Source organism: Nesoenas mayeri, assembly GCF_963082525.1.
Source record: "Nesoenas mayeri genome assembly, chromosome: 1".
Lineage (NCBI taxonomy): Eukaryota > Metazoa > Chordata > Aves > Columbiformes > Columbidae > Nesoenas > Nesoenas mayeri.
Genome location: NC_137541.1, coordinates 11,665,797 through 11,690,542, shown reverse-complemented (window position 1 = coordinate 11,690,542; position 24,746 = coordinate 11,665,797). Strand labels below are relative to the sequence as shown.

General features: G+C 36.2%; 1 protein-coding gene across 1 annotated transcript in view; it reads right to left on the bottom strand.

The window, feature by feature from the left end:
• Window positions 1-401: 401 nt before the first annotated feature.
• The window catches only part of HGF (hepatocyte growth factor), a gene marked incomplete at both ends in the record, with an annotated part of 59,393 nt that continues 35,048 nt past the window's right edge, over window positions 402-24,746 (bottom strand). Inside the window, 11 exons of the mRNA XM_080344116.1 lie at window positions 402-572; window positions 2,827-2,972; window positions 4,803-4,909; window positions 5,633-5,779; window positions 6,389-6,463; window positions 9,114-9,210; window positions 9,701-9,739; window positions 12,513-12,652; window positions 15,110-15,212; window positions 16,681-16,808; window positions 19,495-19,669. Coding sequence (XP_080200242.1) covers window positions 402-572; window positions 2,827-2,972; window positions 4,803-4,909; window positions 5,633-5,779; window positions 6,389-6,463; window positions 9,114-9,210; window positions 9,701-9,739; window positions 12,513-12,652; window positions 15,110-15,212; window positions 16,681-16,808; window positions 19,495-19,669 — 1,328 coding nt within the window. The remainder of the gene's footprint in view (window positions 573-2,826; window positions 2,973-4,802; window positions 4,910-5,632; window positions 5,780-6,388; window positions 6,464-9,113; window positions 9,211-9,700; window positions 9,740-12,512; window positions 12,653-15,109; window positions 15,213-16,680; window positions 16,809-19,494; window positions 19,670-24,746) is intronic.

The window sequence follows — 24,746 nt, the reverse complement described above, 5'->3', positions numbered from 1 at the left end:
TGTCATATACAAAGAGAAATATATGGTTCATAGAAAGATAAGGTATGTTAAATAAAACTACATCTTTTTTCTCCTTCTAAAATAATCTGAAGAGCAGCATAAAAGAGGTCATATGATCTATTTCTACAAAAAAACCCATTTATCATCCAGTAATAATATCCTTGCAAAATTGTTTACCCATTCAAGTATCTTCAGGAGATATGTCACCATACTTGCATATATTGTAAGTCACTCCAACATTTATAAAACACTGATAGACAAAAACACCAAAAACACTCATAAATATTAAAAGAAGCTCAACAAACTTGACTATCAAGTAGTTAAAAAACTGTTGATTTTTACATTACACGTTAATTCCATGTTGTCCAAAATCTTTCTTTGAATAGAAGTTGTTGAGTTTTTCAGGGTTTTCTGTACGTCATCATGATCTTGTGTATCCAGCGGGAGTAATATGAGACCCGAACAAAAATCCCAGGGCGATTTCGAATTGCACATCCACGACCGGGAACAATGACACCAACTACTATCTTCAGCCTGTTTTGTTCACAAACCAAGGGACCACCATAATCTCGCTAGGAAAAAGTAAACATAAAGAATGTCACTTGTCAAAATGCTTTAAGACACAAGTCCTACTTGTTTCCTACTGACTGGTTTCTTTTGGGCATTACTTAGCTCAATGAATAGGCAATAAAGCTATTCTTGCCACAGGACAAAACCCAACTTCCTATATCTTTTTCACAACCAGAATATATGTGAACCAATGCCAAGGTTGGTCTTTAACCTTTGATTGCATCCCATGCAAATTAAATCTTCTGATCCATTTTTATACATTATTCTAGTGACTTCAGACTACTATATCTTACTCTCCTCTTTCAGCTACCCGCAAGCATAATATTTGTTTACGTGCATATACATGATAGGAGCAGAAAGTGACTTGACTGATAATCATCTTTGTTGTAATAACAGGCTTTGCATCAGACACTACTGACAGAGCCAGGTTAATATCCTCTGTCAGTCAATCATCTTGCAAGGCCCTAGGGTGAGAATCTATGTGTATTAAGAGGCCAGGGTAGGGGAGGAATCCCAAACATAATAAAAGGTAATATTTTGTAGACAGAATTTTGAGACATAACTTGTTAAAATACTCTTTTTCACAATTTTAAGTGAATTAGACATCTATGCACCAGTCCATGCATTCAGTAAACATTTGGAGTACAGCCAACTCAGACTGAGGTCTTATTTAGCACTAAAATAAACCCAGTTTAAATTAGATTGAAACATTAATTTAGATATAGTCACATAGATTTGGGCCTTTAACATAGACAGAATTTGAACACAGATGTAGTTTTTACCCAGGCAAAACATGTACTGAACCCAGCAAACCAGCTGCAAATCTAGGGAGTGAGTATTCATATCGGAGAGTGAGACGTCATTTCAAAACATAAAAGCTGACAATTAGCATTGTACTCTCTCTGGATCACCAGAGAAACAACAATGCTTGACCTTTAATTGGTTTGTTGGTTTGTTTTGGTGTTTTTTTTTTTCCTGACTGACTGCAGATTAGTTCCCACATGAACGATGAACTATGTCAGAACTATCAGAGTGGATCATAAAACACTTCAGGAGTGGAGTTTCACCTGCCAATCTGATTTTGTTTCTCTGCCTGTTCTCTGCTGAGGAAAGTAGTTTCAAAGGGGAACTCAGGGAGCAGGAAACCATGCAGTGATTAAGACTGATTGCTAATATTAATTCAGTCCATTTCTTCTTGCAGAGAAAAAAAAAATGTGCAGGATCCCCAGCAGACTTCCATGCAGATGTTTCATTTATGAGCCTTGACATGTCTAAGAGCTCAGTTATGATTAAATATTTTATTTTGAAGAAAATATTTTATAATAACAAAATGATCCTGTGGAATATTAATAAATGGAAGAGGCCTCAGCCCGATGTTTGGTAGTACTCTTGGACAGGGAAAATTTCACTGCTTAGTTAACACCAGTATTAAGAAACCATCTGCCTTTTTCTAGATATTAAATGCATTCAGTCCAGATACCAAATACTCATGACTGCCCTCCTTCTAGACATCTTCTCATCAGGAAGATTTTCCACACAAAAAATTATATCTTCCTGTACTAAATGATTTACAACATTTCTCCTCAGGTGTCTTTTCTCTATCATCAAAACTAGTCCCCAGCAAAATGACTGTATCAAACTGTACTTTCACTGAAGCAGTTCCCCTGTCCTCATTAATGTGTTGCTCAGTCTTCACTAGGGACACCAAATGCTCCAGCCTTCTGACTAGTACTGAACCTCAGCACATATTTGGATCTTTCTCCTTCCTTTGTAACTTTATTGACTCTATTGTGCAGTGATTTTTTAGTATTTTTCATGCAAGTCCACACCTGACTAAGTAGTTAAATTTGCTCCAGCCTTGCTTTCTACTCAACCAAAATATACTGCTGTTGCTGGCACATAGTGCGCTTCAGCCCGTATTATAGAGAATTCAGGTTTATCTCAGCGTAACAAGGTGCTTATTCATATGAATGTATTTAACATTTATGTAAATCCATCACCAGTGTGGTGGAACACTGAAATTGAAGCAAAGGAACCTCTTCCTGCACTCTGGCAGAAAACAGATTACTAGAAACACAAATTGTTTTCCAATGCAAAGGATTATTATTATTATTATTATTATTATTAGTGTGTGTGTGTGTGTGTACAAATTTAATGCGAAGAAAATAAGTATAAAAAACTCAAATAAATTATTTCTAGGAAAGAAATAGCCAGGCTGATGGCTCCTAAGAATGTATTAGAAAATGTAATATTTACCTCACAAGGCCCAGCACCGACGGTTTCAGCCACAGCACAGATCTCTGACTCATTCACAGTGATCTTCCCTTTCAGATATTGGTTGCACTTCTCATTTCCCAAAATAAACAGGTTTGCTACTCGGAGAAGGCCATCATAGTTAACTACTAGGATCAAAAAAGAATGAAAATTTTAAGCTATTTGGGGGGATGGGGAAGAAGGTGCAGTCTGGATAAACTTATTCATGTGACTTCAGTTATTGTCTTTTTTCTCCAATACTCACGTTTTTTTGTCCATTCTTGCTGTTATTATGCATTTGTCATTTGGATTTCTTATATTTGCTACAAATGACATTTTAAATAAATTTATTTGGTTTAATTCTCTGAGAATATTTTGAGAATCTTTGCTGTATTAGAAGAAAGGGTTAGGTAACCAGGTTTACCCTACAGGTCACCATCAGCTTGCGCTGTCAACCACAGAAATCAGAAAAAGTGAGCCTGAGAATGTTGTCATTCCCATCAGCAAAGCAAGGGTTTTGCTCCCTGCCTTAAACACAAGTTAATGTGTAATAGTGCCTGCCATGGCCTAGGGAAGGATGTGTGACTTGAAAAATACTGTAACAGAGAGGAGATTTTCTCCTTCTGTGCTGGCTCAGCTACGCTGAATGACTTTGTGCCTGCAAGGGCAGAGCCGCAGCTTTGTGCAATCTCCATTCATCAGTGTTGAAGGTCAGGAAGCAGGAGCCCCATGGAGCTTACTCTTGTTCTACATGTCGAAAGACAAGTCTGTACAAGCTGCGAAGATAAATAAAGGGCCTGGACCTGTCTGTTCTCTGCACAGCCATCAAAAGAAAATGCCAAGCTTGCCCTTCACTGACTTATTATCCTGCTTTCTTGAAAAAAAAATCGATGTAACACTTCTTCCTTCCCTGACCGGGACTCTGTGAGGATTCTAATAAGCAGTGCACAAAATACAGTACAGAGTCCTTGGATGACAGATGTTATGTATTTACTATGTTACATAACTCCATAACATTGCAAATTCCTTATCAGTTCTCTTAAGCTCAGAGTTCCTGTGCTGCTGCACCGTGCTCCAGCCCGGCTTCCCTGGCCCCCAGAGGATGGTAAATATGGCCATGCTGGGAACATCAAAGGCGGTCATCTGGGAGAGGGCTGGTGTGGATTACTTGCCGCCCACAAAGAAATGCAGAGTAATGGTTACAAGGAAGAGAACCTCAAAGTTACAGTCTAGTTTCTGCTCTGCTTCCAGGACAGTGTATGTTGTTGCTGCTTACTCAGGGTCTGTGGCAAAACAACACTTGAGCACAGTAATTTTTGGAGTAATTATTGTCAACTGGCAGCTATTAACTTTATCACTGACACCTAATTAGCCAGATATAGTATTTACCAGACTAAATAAAGGTCTGTTTACCCACATATTTGTATTCACTTCACACAAAAAAAATGTGTTTAACAAACATTAGTAAGGCTGCAAAGTTCAAGTATTCAAAAGCTATGAAATGCCAGACGTGGGGCTGCCTGTGCATCCATAGTTCACAGTCTTTCTATTTGTTATTTATGTCTCTGATTACATGATTCTATATTAGTTTTTCTAGTTGACATGCAAAGACTGCTCAAGTAGATGAATCAGAATTTTTCAAAAGAGGGTTAGAACTCTGCAAAAAAAATACTGACAGTCTTTTTTTTAATATGTAGAACAATATTTTTCTCTAGTTCAGTCTTTGAAATGTTTGAATCATTTTGCCTGTAACTGAAACAAACAAACAAAAGAATGGACTAGTAGAACATATCTCATACGGAATGATCTTAGAGAAAATGCTCAAAGATTCACAAAATTAGAAAAAAAATGAAACTGCATTAGAACAGAAAAACTATTGGACAAGCGTGGCATCAGGCAATACCCGCAGCCTCACCTATAATGACAAGAGGAAGTAAGATGTCAACGTATTCATTTAGTTTTTAAAAATAGTTTCTTACATCCAGTGTATCCCCATCCATAAACACTGCAACTGGTCCTCTCTGGAATGGTGCATCCAGAAATGGGCAATCGGATTATTTCTACAAAATTTGTCAATATGGCAGGTCTGAAAAGAGAAAATAAATACTAGATATAATGGATTTTACTTAAAACTTTTAAAATGTGTTTTTGAATTGACATTAAATCTATTACAGAATACAAAAATTAAAAACTTTGTCAATTCTTTGCCTTTTTTCCGTCGTTGAACAATATGATGGATTCTTCTACTTACTGTTTCTTCTACCCATTTTTTGTGCTACAGCTGTTAACTGTCAAAAGATTTTTTGAAATGCTGTCACCACTTTTGTGTCATTTAACTTGGATTTTCATCTTAAAAATAAGTAATGATGGCATTTCATTTGAATATATATTTTCACTAATATGGAGGAAGTTTGAAAGTTCATATATACACAAGGATCTCAGTTACAATCTGGTGCTTATTCTGTAAATTAAAACTATTAAATGTGTTGTTTAAAACAAAAGAAACAAGCGCACACAGACATCACAAACAAACAAACAAGACCCAAAAACTCCCTGCAACCCAAAACTTGATTATCAAATTTAAAAAAAGTAAGCACGATTATTCAGAAGTAACATCTGTTTTGTGATTAAAGTAGGTGAACCTGCATTTCTGCGCATATCAAATAAAATTTCTTAAATTGAAAGTTCGCCCCATGGAGACATCATATGCAGTATCAGATATGGTGGAGAACTGAATTTGCAAATCTTATTTAGGAAGAATCTCATTCATCAGTTGAAAAACCTGGAATTGGCAATAATAACTACTAACCTGCTAAGTTTCAGTAAGACCAAATCTGACCCTGCAGGGCCATATACCAACTGGGAGATATTCAGAACTTGTCTATGCTTGTCCTCTCCTTTTCCTTTGATATTATGAACTCCAAGCCAGGCTTTGTAGTCTTTCAGATCTTTGTACCTAAAGGAGGCAAAGTTGGTTATGATTTTTGCTGAGTGTATAATAAAATAACTCAATAAACTCTGCTTAATATGATTATGCCAGAGGATCTTAACTAATACTCTTGACCAGAAATAGCTTTTTGCTGCCAACTGTTATTCCAAAATCAACATGCTCAGATGTAAGTTTTTTGGTCTGAAGCCACTACACAGTTTTATCTCTTACTGTGACTAAGATCTAATTTTTGTTTCCTAATAGTATCCAGCCATTTAGATCCTTGGACAGTATGAACCTTTGAACTTTTGGAGATTTACCCAATTTTTCTATTTTTTTTTGGTCCAGTTAAGCAGGAGCATGAGATTATTTTCATAAAGAGGCAATTGTCTAAGCATTACACTTGGAAAACATATTTATACTTCCATATAAAATAGCCAGAGGTCTTCTAGATTAACAACAACAATAACAGAATGTACCAAGGTCCCACAGGACTTTTACATCAGAAAAACAGTGTTGAAGCCAAACAGAAGGGAAAAATTCTACATTTAAGTTGAGGAATTGCTGTGCTGATAAGTTACTGAAAATACGTGGATTTCAATATTGCAAAGCTACAGACTACTGAGACTACTGTACCGAGAAGGGAAACACTGCCTTGCTGTTAGGACCCACTCTTCCTTTATCAAAGTACCTCCGCAGATATGCTTATTCCTGGGGGAAAAAAAGAAAAATAGAAAAAGTGATTGCGTTAGTTTCTACACAGCCAAAAACTTTGAAAAGTAGTTTCGTTCCCAACATATTTTTGCTGGTGAAAAATAGCTGACAGTCTGTGAAAATATGTCTGTATATGTCTCTGTCCCTTTGCCCTCAGTTTCCAAACTTATAGTACCATGACTTTGCAGAGATTTACTCCAATATGTATAAACCAGGTGGAAACACTAATGCATTGTAATAGGAACTAGACTGAAACATTTAAGTCCCCAAACTGCCACCAGATGTAAACAGCAATTGCTCATTATTCATGTAGGTATCAAAGCATTGACCTCAAGATGGATAGTTCTTATTTGATTACCATGAGATTGCCTATGAGATTTCTGTCCTCACATACTTCAGTTGGAAACAATCTGCAGTGTATGACATCCTACATGTGATTATAGAAAACCTGCAGCATAATATATCAAGTAAAATTAAAGCAATTAAACATGACAGTTCTTTCAAAAATAAAGACAAGTGTGGAATGCAGATTAATTAGTTTCCTTCTTTCCTTCAAAATCACATTTTCTGCAGTCCTTTGAAAAGTGAATCAGAATTGTCAGCAATTTAGGAAAAGCTTAAAATCTCACAATTTATAAATTCAAATCACACAAATGTTCGAAGCTTTGCAAAGAACTGCTGGAAGAAACCCAGACTATATGGAATTCAAAGACAGCAGAATAACACAGATGCTTGCCTCCTTTTTATTTTTTTTTTAATTGTATTTTGATTGAGGGACAAAATATCATGTCCAAAAGGCTGGATTATTTTTAAAATATAGATCCTGAACAGTTTTATTATAAAAATGTCACAATCAGGAGTATGAATGTGTTCTGGCATATTCTATTTCCAACATTAATTATTAAAAGAAATTTATAAGATTTCATCATCTGCTTTAGAAGATTGACTGGTACACATAGGAAGGTTAAACTTCTTATTTAAATGCAGCACAAATCCAGAACTATTCCATAAAACAGACAAAATTAATCCAAATATATATAAATATAGCTGATAACAGAACCCAGATCAAATATATAAGAAAATATATAATTGATTAATTTAACATTTAGAGGTGGACCTGAGTTGCCAATGTGAATACAAATTTCTGTGTATTATTAGGCCTTTACCATTTAGACATGGGTATTCCATTTTGAGGTGTACAGATAATTTTTGGCAGAAAGTCATGAACTCATGATGATTTTGTTTCAAACAACATTCTATTTGCTTCCTTGGTAACAACACAAAATAAAACTACATTTTTATGTCCACATGTAATACTTAAAAATATATTTTGCTGCTGGAGTATTCCAGGAATCCTTTTTCCACAAGAGAATCTGCGATCATTTAATCACTCATCTGCTTAGTGGAATTTTGTTGCATAGCACAAAAGCCAGGTTCAACTACCTTAACATTAGCTATTTGAATTTTAGGCAGCCAGATGTAATTCGCCCTACCCATCTAAAATTTCTTAAAAGACTAAAGCTGCTTAAAAAATAGAGGAAAGATAAACTTTTCCAGAGAGTGGTTCTGGTTATTTAGTCTAGGAATAGACTGATGTTCCTCTAGAAATGTCTTTCTGCACCATCTGCTATACTTCCAGAAAGGTCTAGTTCTGGATGGAGCTCATGTGATGCAAATATTATGAAGGGCAGGAAGGACCCCTAGAATTTCTCTAGCAATGAAACAAAGCGATTTTATATTTTCTTTTATTCCAATTATTCATTTAAGACCTATTTTACAACACAGCTTTGAAAGAGATGACGAATCATAAGCTGATAGAATTGATCTGTTATTTAGTCTGTATCAGCAGACAAAATAATTTTAAAAGATTTTATTTTTTTTACCTTTATTATTATTATTATTATTATTATTATTATTATTATTATTATTATTATTATTATTATTATTTATGATAGAAGATACAAGGCTGATGCATGAGATATAACTCCTGTTATACATTAATGATTCACACTTCCAGCTGATGAGTTATGAACAAGAGTAATGAGTGTAGGAAACAGTAATTCTGTGTTCTGGCTTTTACATAGTAGCAAAGTAAAATCTGCCATAATGCAATACACATTTCCAGTTGTACATGTTACAGTCTTGTTTTACAGAACGAAATTTTTTTTCCTTATAGCTCCTAATTATCTTTGTAATACAAAATAAATCTCAGTTGCATGCAATGATATGAGCAGAAAGCTAAATTTGACACAGGTATAAATCCTGAATCCAACACTTCACAACTAAATACACTGTTCTTAAAGTGAAAATATTGATATGAAACTCAAGTTTTTCAGTAACAGTTTCTGAAATAGTTTAATGCTGGATACTAAGCCAACGTTATGTACTGGCCTGCAATATCTAATCAAAAGAGCAGAACACTATGAATACTTTACAAGGTCATGTGTGTGAGCTACTGATAATTAACATATAGATATTTCACTGACAGAGTGAATAGTAGGGAATCACCAGATGTTCCAGGAATGCAGATTATCTGTTTTTATAGGATTTAAGTACAATCTAGAAGTATTGTTATTATGGTCAACATATTCTAAAGTTCAAAACCGAATATCCTAGTAGATGTCTTTCTAATCAAAGTGATAGTTACCTGTATGTCAAACTAACCACCCATCCTTCGTTAGTTTGTGTTGGGATTCCATTTACAACTCTCAAATGTTTTGTTGAGGCACAAGGAATGGCAGTATCTGAAAGCAGGTCCAGAGATCACATTTTACTAAAAACAGCGGTAGGAAACCTGTACAGTTGCACATAAGGACCACAAGAAGGTCAATATTCATTACGGATTAACTTTCCTACACTAATGATATACATTTCTAGAGCATCAAAACTACTTCAGCGAAGCTGGATCAGTCCATATAAATATTCATAGGAAATATAAAATATATATATTTAAATATGTTTATTGAGGAGATTTATATAGTTATAAAGCAATAATTGAAAACCATCACCACATCTCATCACTGACAAGACAGGACTGTAAGAATAGATAAAGGATTATAATAAAGGTATGATACATTTTCCTCTTCTAGTAGCAATTTTTCCATAGCTATACAATTTTATTTTTTTTTTTTGTATTTTTATCTGATCTTTCTCTTGTTTCTCAATCAGAAAGAAATGGTTTATCTTAGAGGATGTAACACATGCACTGCACAGTGAATCTACAAACTTACTTACCATCCAAGCTAGTTGTAGTAGGAGTTGTATCACCTTCACCTAGACAGACACATAAGATATCCATAATACAAAATTAAAAATTGAATAAAAGTAAAGAACAAATGGCATATTGTTAATTGCAATACTTCTCAAAGTTTTAAACTTCAATGATTCTTTAATACTCTACAAAAGCACAATTTGGTACAAATTAACAAGAAGGCAAAATTTAATTCCAAAATATTCATGTAAGAATTGAACTTTTTGCAACAGGCGTTTCAAGCATTTTTATTTTTGGTTGAATCCTGAATATATCAGGCTATCTATTATGTTCAAATTACGGATTTTATTCAAACAAGCAAGCACTGAAAAACAATGTTATGACTTTTCTATAAGCCTTTAGGAACTATAGAAGGCATGTGATTCAGTCCAAATAACATCTAATGAAAACTTCTAATTTCCTTAAAAATATTTGAAACTTCAAAAGTTCTTTTATATTGCTATCATCGAAAACTTATTCTTATTGAAACATGTTCCCCAAAATATGGTTCGGTTCTTTCATCTAGTCCAAGTCAAAATACAGTTAAAACAAGGTTGTTTAAACTTGTTTCAAAATTTGTGCCTTCAATGCTGTCTGCGGAGGGACCCAGTGTTATGAGCTAGAAATGTAGGTGTAGCTACTGAAAACAGACAAAATTTAAACAGTCTCATCCAGCCAGATTTCCATGATTATGCAAATATGTACATATTAAGGTATACAGTTTGTGCCAGTTTGAATGAAAATGGGTTAATTTCCTTCATGCAGTCAGAAGCCTGTCTTTTTCATAGCTAGCACGCTCATTATTTGGACTTAGTTTGAGAAGAAGGTGGTACACCCCAGCAGAGAGTTAATGTTTTTAATTGCTCTGGTCTGAGAGCCAAGAACACTCTGAGCACTCTACCCACAGGTGAGAGGCATTGAGGAAGGTGGGCATGGATGGGGCAGAGCTTGATTGACATTCAGACTGATCAATAAGAGTATTCATTCCCATTAGTGTCATGCTCCAGATTTAAGACTGAGCGCTTCCAGTTTCTCTCTCCCTTTCTCCTCTTCTGCTCTCCCTCTGGGGCACAGCTAGGGGAATTTTTTTGATGCGAAATGTTTAGTTCAGCCCTTTGCCATTTTGCAGAGGCCTCTGAGCCTTTCTGCCTTTTTCCCTTCTTTTCTCTCTCTGTGTTCGGCTGGGAACCAGGTGCTGTTTCCTAGAACTAGCTGCTCAGTGTGTTCATGAGGAATTGCCTTGAGTATCTTTTATTTCTATTATATATATATTTACTAGTAGTGTATTAATATTTTGTTATTTTATTAAACTGTGTTTTTCTTGATCCAGATTTCTCTCTTCTGCTTTGATTCTCCTGTTGGAGGGGGTGGCAGAGAGGGTGAGCGAGCAGCTATGATGGTTGTATTGCTAGCTTGGGTTAAACCACGACACAGCTATATACATAGTTAAATTTTAATGTGTATGTATACATACATGCATATGTGTATGTGTGTGCAAATGTATATGTGTACGTACATATGTATACATACAAATATGTATATACAGTGCAATTTGAAGAGACTAGTTAAAGGCACCAAGTAAGCACACTTAGAAACTGCCAACATTTTTTCTGTGCTGATACAGCCAGTTATCAGTACCTGAGTGAGATGATAGTAATTTAATACTAGTCCACACAAGTTATAGCCATAAAACAGACATATTACAGATCTGAAGGTTGATTCCTGAAATAATACTCACCATTGTCATATACCCTACAAATGTTTGCTCTGAATATTTCCTTAGCATTTCACTGATCCAGATCATTAACTCAGAGTGAGTGAATAATATTTATATTTCTTCAGCTGTTTTTCTTTCTCCACATCAACACAAATAACCTTTTGCAGAGCTTGTTTACTCTTCACATAGATGGCAAAATATCACCTGAGACTTCAAATATCACCTCTTAGAGATGCTGCAATTCAGACTTTGAGGAAATGCAGCAGATTGCTGCTGGGAATGAATGTAACACTATCTTTAACCTCTAGAGATCACAGACATGCATTCAAAAGCCTGATTTGCCATTTAAATATTCTCCCAGGATATACAGCATGGTGATTTAGAAATAACAAGTGAAGAGAAAAGTTTTGAACATAAATGTGAATCACACATTTTTGGCATAAATCTATCTTTTTCCATTTAGCAATTTATTACTGAATTCCCAAGGATTTTTAATTGTTTATGTAAGATATTTAGATTGTAACATGTAACTATGAAGCAGTGATATTACTAATTCTTGCCAGGAGTTAAATTATCTCATAACCATCCAAAAAAAGAACCTAATCTATACAGCACATACACCTTTCAGCACATATATAGTGAATTATCTTAACTTTGCAAATAAATGTAGATCACACAAAGAGACTATGAAGCTTGTACCACAGCAGATAACTGTCCCAGGGTTTCTTGAGGTCACAGCCAGCACTCTGACCACTAGACAATTATCTGTCTCCATCCAGCCCTCATTCAATAGCTAGATCTGTTGGAAAATGTTTGACCATCTCTAATAGCCCTTTTGTGCTCCTGCTGCATAAATAACCCTTGAAATCTCCAAGCTGGTCAAGGAAAAGGACCCTTTGTTCACATATTGCACAAGCACTTCTGTCTGTTCCTTCTCAGACATGCACAGTTGATTCTTGATTGAATTACACATTTTCTGCTGCCACAAGTGACGACAGAAAGGTGTAGATATGCATGTGACACCACGGCTTCACTGGGACTGGACAGTTGACAATGCCTGAGGCACACCAAGTACTCACATCGAGAAATAGGGCAGTAATCCCAGGGAACAAGAGGATCATCTGTGTAACACCAGGGACCATGAAAATCATCATCTGGATTGCGGCAATAGTTTTTCTTCAGTTTACTAACATCTGGTTCTCTGAATATTTGTATATGCCTACAGGGAAAAAAAAATTCAAAGTGCTGAAAAGCTTTATACTATAGCCCAAATTTTCCAAGGTTAAATGTTGTTTTGCTCCACATTGTAATATTAGCTGATTGAGGAGCCTATAGGTCAGGGTTTAGGGCTGGTTAAAATCAAAAGGAAGATGAGACCCAAATATTTGCTGGATCCGGGTCCAAGTTTCCTCTGGTTAGTATTTTAAGCGCTGTGTTCACCAGACAGCTGGGAGGTTTCTAGATCTCCCACTAAAGCTAAAATCCCTGCATACCCTCAGGAGGGATCATTACTTTGATTAGAAGAGCATCTATGTTGCCCTCAGTGAATCTGCAGGACTCTCTAGCAGCACAGGTACCTTCTTCCTGCAGATTAACAGCACAAGGGAGCACTGAATTTGCAAAGGAAGTTGAATCTTAGGGAAAAGAAAAACAAACACAAGAAAGTTAGCAAGACTAAGCATCAGGCAAGGAGAAGGATGAATGGCTCAAAGTGCAGTGATAGATCACCTAGAATAGAAACCTACACAGGCACTTTAAAGCTGAAATTTGGGGGTGACAATCTGAAGCAGAGAAAACTGTCTGGCTTGACAGACAGAAGCACCCAGGTTTTCTAGTTACAGCTGCACTGCTCTTTTAGTTCATAACCAACCATGCATTCTCCTTCTGGCACACTCATAACCAGAGTAAATAATGAAGTGAGACAGATAACTCCCCAAAGAAGGTCACAGCCAGAAAATTTGTGGGGATGAGAGTAGAAAGGCTGATCTCTGCTCAAGATTATATGAATGCAATTGCATCAAGTATCCAGTAGGTTCGAGCTGTCTCAATCACAGCGGACTGAAGACTTGTCATAGCTTTCAGAAGTCATGATCTTTAACCTCTGCCTCCCTTACATGGACAGCACACTGGAATAGGTGTGGGGAAAACCACACATAGTCCAGTTGGTGATTCCACGGTGCCAATGAAGTCTACCTTTTGCAGTACAGCTTCCCCAAAGGCCGACCTACTGAATTACACACTTTCACTCGACGGACCACCAAGTCAGCATCAGGAATAAGGGACAGCCAAATTCCAGAGGGAAATGGCAATTATGTTGGGCACTATGACCATGGCGGTCATGAGCACTAGCTCAAGAACAAGTACCAAAAGTAATACAGACAGAATCACATTAATTTCAGAAACTAAGGGGAAACAAAGGAAAAACTGTTTCCATCTGGCCCACCAAGGTGTGTAATATCTCATACATAGAAAATTTTTGATGAATATCTGTCTTTGTGCAGTACATGGAAGTTATTGTTATTGGCACTCCTGAGATTTATTAATCTACTGTTCTGAACCAGCAGAGACAACACTGAGGATCCTGGCAAGATTAAAAAATCTTGGAAACTCAGAACTTCTTTGGATTTACTGCTGATTCACACAGTATCACAGTATCACAGTATGTTTGGGATTGGAAGGGACCTCAAAAGATCATCTAGTCTAATCCCCCTGCTGGAGCAGGAACGCCTGGGTGAGATCGCACAGGAACATGTCCAGGTGGGTTTTGAATGTCTCCAGTGAAGGAAACTCCACAAGCTCCCTGGGCAGCCTATTCCAGTGCTCCATCACCCTCACTGAGAAGAAGTTTTTTCTCAAATTTAAGTGGAACCTCTTGTGTTCCAGCTTGATCCCATTACCCCTTTTCCTATCATTGTTTGCCACTGAGAAGAGCCTGGCTCCATCCTCATGGCACTCACCCTTTATATATTTATAAACATTAATAAGGTCACCCCTCAGCCTCCTCTTCTCCAAACTAAAGAGCCCCAGCTCCCTCAGCCTTTCTTCATAAGGGAGGTGCTCCACTCCCTTCATCATCTTTGTTGCCCTACGCTGGACCCTCTTCAGCAGTTCCCTGTCCATCTTAAACTTGCCATTTCCACAGCTTGAATATGAAGCCAAAGTAATGATAAATAACATAAATTACAAGTCACTTTAATGGCATTTGATGTCAGTGTCACTGTATCATAGACTCATGATTCAATTTCAGGTTACAAAGGACCTTAAGTGGTTTCAAGGCCAACCTCCTGCTTGAAGTAGCATGAGCTATGAGATTAGATTGATGACATAACCATTTCTTACTGTAGTCCTGTTACCCTCTCATGGAATAAACCTTTCAAGGACAAAGATGGGGTAAACCAACCCAGTAAACTAAATGCTAAGAATCATTCCAAAATCTGTAATTAGTTGTTAGCCTGAACAAAGCTATGTTGTGTAAGATATTTAAACACCAAGGACAATTATTAAAAAAAAAAAAAAAAAAAAAAAAGAAAGAAAAAAGAAAACTAAAAGATACTAAAAGCTCCAGGGCATAAGGGGCTATTTTAGAATCACTGATGAAAGAAAAAGAGCTGCCATCTGGAGGCAGTATTTATTCAGGACTCACTGAACCATCTCTTTCTGTTTCGTATATACACACCTACGTAAGTCTTCAATATTCTTGTCCCATGTGGAGCAAGTTAGCCCAAATCTTGTCTTGGATATATTCCCCATGTAACTCTTGCCATTGCCACGATAACAATCTGAATAAAGAGTGTTGAGACAAAAAGAAGCAGAGGGTGACTGTGCAACATTGCAAAGAAACTCTTCCTTCCCATCAGTAATCCAAATAATTAAAGACAAGGGTTACATCTAGCAAACACTATGCAATAAAAATCAGACACCTGTATAAAATCAGAAAGAAAAGTGGAGAAAGTTTAAAATTTAGATACATAATCTCCTGCTTGAGACCTTCATTCTTGACACAGTAGCATTTTAGATTTTGTCTTACTTAGATAAACTGGGCAAATTTCTTTCATAAATAGTTAGCTTATGGTTGACTTAGAAGAGTCACACAATATTCTAAAAGTTGTCAGGAGCTGTTTTATACAATATAAAATAAAATGCACCCTTAATCCTCCCTCCTCAAAAACCAGGCACTCTTAGCCTGTTTGAAATAACTTATCTTTGTGTAGATTCTGGATACTGACAACAGTATATTATTATAAATTAAAGTTCTGCTTTGGCAAAATCAAAAAATCAACATGACTTCAATTTTAATGTAATTCAAAAACTTGCATGTTCACTCCAGCAAAGTCATGTTTAATTCATAAGCTTTTAGCACAAGCCTTTTTGAGAATTTTCAAGAGAATTGTTTGAAATGATCGCTACTAAAAAAACTTTTTGTATGAAGAATTTAATTTCATATTCATTTTTACTTTTTGATAATTGATACTTTACAAAAACAAACAAATAAACAAACAAACAAAAAACTAACACACAGAATTAAAATCTAAGTTTAATCCTCGCTCTGACAGAACTCTTGAAAGCCCAACTCTTTCAAATTTTAAGAGAAATGGCTAAAATTTAAAGATGGAGAAATTAGTGCATCCTGAGTTAAGGTTGTATGCCTGAGGTCTTAGCCTCAGTTTACTCCAGGATTGACATTAGTTCTCAGGATGCATTAATACAACTTAGAGTAATACTAAGGCCTCATGAGAAAAACATTTGCCTGAAGACTCAGAATGGACTTTACAGGCAGAAGTAACAGATTGAAGCTAAGAGGCTATATGGGATGCCCCATGTATTTTTTTCAGCACAAGTCCTTTCAGACAAGAGGGTATATGGAAAAAAAAAAGTCACATTTTGTGGCCTCTTATGCAACTATAAAAATACTGTGAACCAAGAAAATAATCTGGAAAATGGCCTTTCAAATTGTAGCAAATCTCCAGCTAATATGAAACGGCATGCAAATTCACCTTGTCTAAAAACCAGATCCAACAGCAAATCTTTGCTGCAGCTTTCCCTGCTGGAATTGAAACATGAACTGAGAAATGAATCTCATTTACACCATGATGAATCCCAAATATGCAAATAAAGACAAAGCGGAACTACGCAGGTGTAATGCAGATGTACTGAGACCAAATTCTCTAGTTTACAAGCCTGCATATCTGCCATTTGGAACAGTACAGCATTCACTTGAAATCGCATTATCGCCTTTCCCTCTGTTACCTTGTTCATTTGATACACCACATTTAGGAATCTGGGAGCAATAACCAATCCGGATGTTTGGGTCAGTGGTAAAACACCAAGGTGCTTCAGATCCATCTGGATTTCGGCAGTAGTTCTCCCTCAAATCCCTATAAAAATAAATATGTTACCTCACAGCAGGGATAATCTAAACCACTGTTGCATTCTATTGCTTTGTATTATGAATTAGCAATAACATAGGCTCCTTAAGGTCTGTGTGTTACCAATCAGTGTCAAGTGCAAGGAGATGAAGAGCCAGTAAGAACACAGTCTCCAGAAAAATATAGTAATTTTAATAAGAATATTGTTATGGAAATTCATTTTCAGTGGACCTATGTTTTGACTGGATATAAGATTTCATTTGCAGATTAACAATATTTTCAATATAGCTTATTTTTATTCATCGTTCTCCATCAAAATTTGCATGCATCTGACATTGGATACACCTGCAATCCATTACAAGTGCTTTTAAATAGAAACATTACCAAAGTGCTTAAAATTCATTGTACTTTGAATGGTTCTGCTGAGTTTAAAGTAACAGGGTCCTGTAGATCGTCAGTGATTCATTTAAGAAACTGAATCTTGGAATATAAAAAATGCATGTTGAAATTCTATACAGCTGTTACCTTTAAAGTAAAAGTTAGCCACAAGGGAACATCTTTATATGTCTCTCACAGCTTGCATAAAATACTCAAACCATTTAAATGTAAGTTTTATTTCCCATCTCCTGACAGTTGTTACCATGTTCTGTGTATCTCTGTGTTTCACTGTATTTTTCCATCTGCAGCACTTACAGATAACAGACTACGGAAAGAATGGGGCTTATACTGTAATTCTCACTCAAGTGAGTGAGTTTTGAACAGTTGTACCAGCAGTTATGTTGATTTTGCTAAAGCTATTTTCCTGAATAGCTCCTACACTCTCAAGCACTGGGTGAATAAGCAGTTCTAATACTGTTACCCCCTCTACATTGCTGGGAATATCATCAAAACTGCACAAGGGCCTAATCCTGCAGTAGCATTGGTTTTAGTGTTGGTTTGTCTGAGAAAAACCTGTGGGATCAGGCTCAAGCACTAACTTCCAGATAAATTCAAGGTGGTCTTGAGACTGACAGAGGAGGCTCAGGATCAGTATTATTTCCCTTTACCATGGTGATTGCTCCATTTTCAGTAGATGTGTTGCAATGCACAGTATTTGATCAATAAACTGAACAGTAGTAGAGAGGGGATTAAGACAACAAACCTAATTATTTTGCTTAAACTTGCTGTTGTTCGAGTGATCATCCAAACTCTGACTGGAATCTTTTCTTTACCTTGAAAGATCCACACTATTAAATTCCAGCATGAGGCCAGACTGCTATTTAGACATCAATAAAGACATTGAGTTCAGTCTGGACTTTGCATCCATGCTGGTCAGATAGGTTTCCTCTATGCTCAGTGCAAAATGGACTGAAAGAGTGTGATTAAGGTAACTACCTAAAATAAGTTGATTATTCATATTCTGGGAGTTAATGAGCTATACAGAAAGGTTAGATGACCAGTGGTTCTTTAGGTAAAAGCAGTCCTAGTAATGCAAATACTTTTAACAATGAGACAGAAAAATTATTATAAAGATGGAAAATAAAAGAAGTTTTGTCAAATATTATAAGTTCCAAGTATTGCCAGTGAGATTCCACTTAGGTTATATTTAGGACATATTAAGTCAAAGTCACTAGCCAAACTGTGAACAAGTAATTACTTCCATGAAAGAAAAACAGTAGTATAGAATCATAGAAAAGTTTGGCTTGGAAGGAACCTGTCATCTGGTCTAACCCTTGTGCCATGAGCAGGGACATCTTCAAACAGAGAGGGTTGCTCAGATCCCCATGCAGCCTGGCCTTGAATGTCTCCAGGAATGGAGCATCTATCACTCTCTGGGCAAGCTGGGCCAGTGTTTCACCACCCTGATTGTAAAACATTTCTTCCTTATATCTAGTTTGAATCCCTTTCAGATTAAAACCATCACCCCCTGTCCTATCACAACAGGCCCCACTAAAAATTCTGGTCCCATCTTTCTTATAAGCCCCCTTTAAATAATGAACGACCGCAATAATGTGTCCTTGGAGCCTTTTCCTCTTCTGGATAAAAAGCCCCAGCTCTTAGCCTTTCCTCATAAGAGACATGTTCCATCCCTCTAGTCATCTTGATGGCCTCCTCTGGACTCTCTCCAACAGTTCCATGTCTTTCTTGTACTGCAAACCCCAGAGTTGGACACAAGACTACAGATGAGGTCCCACCAGAGTGGCATGGAGAGGAAGAATCACCTCCCTCAACCTGCTGGTCAGGATATGGTTGGCTTTCTGGGCTACAAGTGTACATTGCCAGCTCATGTCCAGCTTCTCATCTACCAGTACCCCTAAGTCCTTCTTTGTGCAGCTGCTCTCAAGCCCTTCTTCCCCAAGCTGGTACTGATACAAGGGGTTGCACCAACCTGGGTGTAGGACATTGTAATGTACCAGCACTATTGGGATTCAGGTCCCAGTCTGGAAAACATTCATACACTTCACAATCAATGCTTGAAGAAAAAGATCCTAAAAAAACATGCAGTTTCACACAAGTTCATCTAGAACTAATATTTTGAGATCTGAAGAACTGATTTCCCCATGTTCAAGTGGTTTTCATCAGCAGCAAGTATTTTAAATGCATCAGGTTACAAAGCAGGGACAGGGATCCTATGGTCTACTTTTGTGGCACAAATTTCTGAACATTTGAATAAGTTCTTTTTCTACTGCAGTAATACCCACATGTCTCTACTCACTTGCACTTGAAGTTCTCGGGGGTGATGTTGTGCTGGTGAGGAAACTGTGAGTCCCACCGCTGACACTGGATTCCACTCCATATGGTGTTGACCGTGCCACGGTAGCCCTCACCTTGCCCCTGAATGCAAGTTGTCGTCTCGACTGCTGCTTCTGTGCTGTTCACGATGCTTTCATCTGCAGACCCAGAGAAGAAGTGCTATTTCATTTTCCTAAGAATGAGCCTGGCTCAGCATGTCAAGTTTGAACTCTACATTGCAGTTCAAATTGCAGTAATTGGAGTTCTTTGGTGAAAATGACAATCATCTGATGTCTTTTATGGAATAATTTTCTCTTAATCACGTTCACAACATCCATGAAATTAAAATGGGTATGAGACCTCATGCTAGTTTACACACTTGCAGGCAAAGAATTATAAAGTCTGCAACATTTAAAAGCTTTTGTTTGGTGAGACACCTGGCCTATGCTATATCATTGAAGGGCAGGAGGTATTCTCAGTTCTCTTTCCAGTTCAACAAATATTTTCCCACTTGCTTAGCTTTACACAAATGAGTGACCACCCATGTGTATATTGTTAAACATGTTAATACATGTTCACAAGATTAAACCCAATTGATTTTCTCCAAAGAATTCCCAGAATATCAAGTCACAGGGGGAAAAAAATAGTTGCAGATTAAAAAAAAAAAAAAAGAAAAAAAAAGTAAAATAAAATCCTATTATAAAGTAATGTGCTAAATTCTCCTTGAAGCTTCTCTTTTTTATGCCTCATATAGTTGGAAGAAAAAAAAAATAAAACAGTCCAGCTTTTGGAAATCAAGGATCAGTATTCTCTGCAGAGAGACAAATGTTTTTAAGACCAACAAATTCATCAGACTCAAGATCTTTTACAGATGTTGATATACTCTGCATTCACCCTGGTGTGGGCAGTCTTGAACTAAATTCAGAAAAACAATCGTTTTTTAAATGACTCATTCACATAACTTGAAAGACTCTTTTTATTTCTTATGCAATTTTCAAAATTGCAAATTAATAGCACAGACATTGCATCAGATATATACAAAGTAGTACAAAACTAAATATACTACAGTAAGAACAACACTTCTACAATGTTCCAAAAAGCTCCCAACATCGTATTTTTTTAAGTAACTGCCCATCTGTTAGTAATTGTTCAAAAGACTAATTTTATTAACTACATTAAAATTATTAGTTGACAGCAATAAGTTAATAAAGTTTTCAAATTAGTTTTCTTCAAATGGCCCTGTGGTTAGAAAAATATTTATATGTTACTCATAATATAGCTCATTCCTGGTAACTTCAGCCAGTTCTATTAACTTGCAGAGAATACAGATCTTAAGGAAACCAAATGTCATAACAGATGGGTTTGGCTGATTTGCTGTCTGATCTTCTATGTTAAAGATCACTTCTCTGTCAGAAGATAACATCAAGTTGTGCAGTTGAATTATACATTTCTCCATGATGCAGAAAATTTCCCTTTTTCTCTTCATCTGGTCGATGTTTTTACATCAGTGTTTCTCCGTCAAATTAGTTTCCTGTCCTTCCATCCCAAGGCACTTTGTTTGCAAAGGTCGTCCTGTTTCAATGGAATTGTGAGTTCCAAGCTCATTCCAAAGTCAAAAGGACATTGCACTGCAAGTATCATAGGAAGATTTCTGCAGGCTGACAAATGCACCCTGGCTGGTGGATTTATCAAATAGGCTTGCCGCTAAAAACTATATTTTAAATCATTATTACTGACTTTATAAGTAATTGGACAAAAAACAAAGACAAATTGGTACACCTAATAGAAATACATAGCTCTGTGTTTCAAGTTTTGATCATCATCACTGATGCATGAAAATAAATTTGCATTAGATTCTAAGGTAGCTCCTAAGCTGATTAGTCTGGACATTGTTGTGTCTCATTTAAATGCATATTAGTCTTAAATATATATACATATATATATATGCATATATATATACTTTCAACATTTTTCTTAAAAATGAAAGAAATGTGGTGTAAAATTTGGAAAAAAAGTAGTTATCCCCCATGATAAATTTCAGCATACATATGGCATCCTGGCTGCATAATATTTCCTGAGTAAATCAATAAATTACAACTATATATTCTAACAAAAAAGTCTTCTTAAATAGTGGCAGCAACACATAAAAAAATCAACCTAATACAAGCTAACACAAAGACCTTATTTATAAAAAAGAAGTTGCTATTTCATCTGTAATGAAATGTATAGTACATCTACTCCATACTCAGTCATACTAGGGAAAAAGTAATTATGTTGGTATTTATTTATATTTGTGTTTTGTTTTGTTTTGTTTTGTTTTATTAAATCACTGCATCAGTCTAAGCAAGACCATAGAATTATTTCGCAGAGCATTCCTTCTTATATGTGTACAGATACACAGCTCATTGTTAAACCTTACAATATGTGTCTATACAGTGACCTCTATCTGTAGGTCAGAATTTAAAAGAATTTGTCCATGTCAAAGTTCTGCTTAAAGGAACCAGACAAACTTAACTTCCACAATGTCATGAACACTTGCACAACCAAGCCTCTACTGGAAAGATTTACATTGTATATGGCTAAGAGATAAAAACTTTCAAAATCTGCTATGTGTGATGGATTAGCTGTCATTGTGACAGCCCTCAATAAGAATTCTAGTGACTAAAAGGATCATTAAAAGGTTTTTTGTTTTAATTTGTGAAGCAGTTCTACTATTCCAGAACCCTCCCCAAACTCTTCTTGCTATACCATGTGCATTTCTCACAAAGGTCTAGTTTTCACACAGGAAAAATGATTCTGAAATCTAATTCTGAAAAAACAAACAAACAAACAAACAAACTTCTCCCATTCTGGCTCTTGAGTCTCATAGAAAGCTCAAAAATTATCAAAAAAGGCTCAAGAAATCCTTCATTCAGCTGGTGATTTCCACAAACAGGCACTATGGGAACAGGACCAGTCTCCCTGTCAATAAGAATGAAAAGTGGACTGGATGTACATAGGTACGTAAAAAAGCTTGAGGAGCCATGCCCACCTCACCAGGATTGACAGAGTTAGACTATAGGGCAGTTGCCAAACTTTAAGTCATGTACAGGTTGTCCAAGCCTACAACTTGAATGGTCATCTCCATTCAGTGCTGGTTTTGTTCTTGAGGTTAATTACTCTTGTTACCCACATAGCCAATTATCTAAAGTTTAATAACTCTGAGTACAAATACCAGATGTATGGAGTACTAGTGGAAGACTCCTGAAACCACACGCAACAGTTCTCTTACAAGGTGGAAACAAGACAAAGCTAAAAATAAGTAAGGCTGAATTCCCATCCTTATCCTAGCAATTCCTCTAAAATATATATTAAGACCTGCAACTCCAAGGGCTTGTCCCAATGAGAAACACATTATGAGTTAAGTTAGAAGATGAATTTAACTTCAGTAACCAATCCTTATAATGCAGGCAGGTACTTCAATTTCATGTGAGAACTACCTTTTTTGTTTGTTTGTTCCAGTTCAGCTTTTATGTTTCTGAACTGAAACAAAAAGTACTGTTAAAAGAAGATCACACAAAAATATAATCTTATAAAAGATGAATATTTATGATTAATTAATTAAATATCACTTCTAATTCCTGTATGAAACTTCATTAAGAGCAGAAGAATTTGGTAATTTTCTAGCAGCATTGCTGCCTTTGAACTTTGTTGTAATTTCTTTTCATATTTTGTATGACTAAAATTAACCATGTAATTTAGACAGCTACCTGAATATTGTCTGTTAGTAATACTTTCACCTTCACAAGTTCACTCTGAAGTCTACAATCAAAGTGCAATTATGCAAAGGTTTCCTTTTCTCCATAAAACTCTCCCAATTTTGAAACTTCAAAATACATAACTTATTAATAAGGGCCAGCTCATGCATTCATAGATGCTTAAGTAAAGAGCTGAAACATTAGCCAGAGCTTCATGTGTAAAGCCACAGATAGTCTTAGTTCTGGTTCTCACGGTAATACCAGCATGAGGGAAGCAGCAGGGGCCTTGAGTCATTCTACAGCTGAAGTAACCACTTACAGCACTATTTCTGTCTTTAGTCCCAATGACCCAGAAGAAAATCCTGTACAAATTTTAGGTCAACGCTGAAATTGCTACTGACTTAAAAGAAGGTAAGGGTTTTGCTAGAGTATTCATGATCTTTCATGGTAATGCTAGCTATGTATTTTTGGAAAAAGACATAGTTGGTAAAGGGGCAGAGTCCTAAGTAACTTCATCAGGAAAATTCTTACTATTGCTTATATTGTTGCAATGTCTCCCAAGTGTATCAGTCAAAAAAAGAAAAATGTGCCTTTATTTGTAAAGAAATAATTGAAAAAGTAGATTTTAAAAGGGGAGCCTAACCCAGTAAAGAATGTGTTCTAAACATATCAAAGTCCTCTTTAAACATGATCCATGTAATTCTGCAAATGTCACTAGGAAACTTGAGTGATGTTATGGGGAGAAGATGCTCATGCTCAGTTACACTGTCTCCAGGCATCCCTATCTCAAGCAATACGATCTACAGTTCTGGGCAGCATGACAGTGGTTGTTCTTTTCTTTCCACATGTTTCCTTCAATGTACTATCTCACAGTACATGAAACATGGGAAAACAAACAAACAAACAAAACCCACCAAAACAACCAAGCAAACAAAATAACCCACAAACACACTGATTTCTGGTGTTTGGTTTTTTTTCAAGTAAAATCACATAAGAAAGTAAAGAAATAAATTAGACCCAAGCTCAACAGTCACAGTACTGATGAACTTACTGTCACCTAAAACCTGTAAAACGTGCACAGCTATGGTTCATTTGTCCTTGAGCACAGAGAGACCTCTCTAGTTTGTTCTAATATCTACAACTAGGCTTTGAATCCAAAGAATTTTTAGCTTAAATCCGCTAAAAATATACAGATAGATATCTGTATCTCCACAAGTTTCAAGCTCTTGAATCCCCCTTTCAAAACTACTATAGGAATGATGAAAAGGATCCTTTTTGAGGAAATGTAGATTGAGCTGCTGCATACACAACAAACATGCTCTGCTCTACCTCCATGTGAGGCAAGATGGAAGGTAACACTTTATCAGCTACTAAACATCACAATCTTTTCAGTGCCTCCTTTCTTTAAACATCTTTATCTTACATAAAGTTTAAGCTTAAACTGAGTGGCACTTTTATTTGTTTACATACTACGATTCAACAAATAACTCTTTAATGA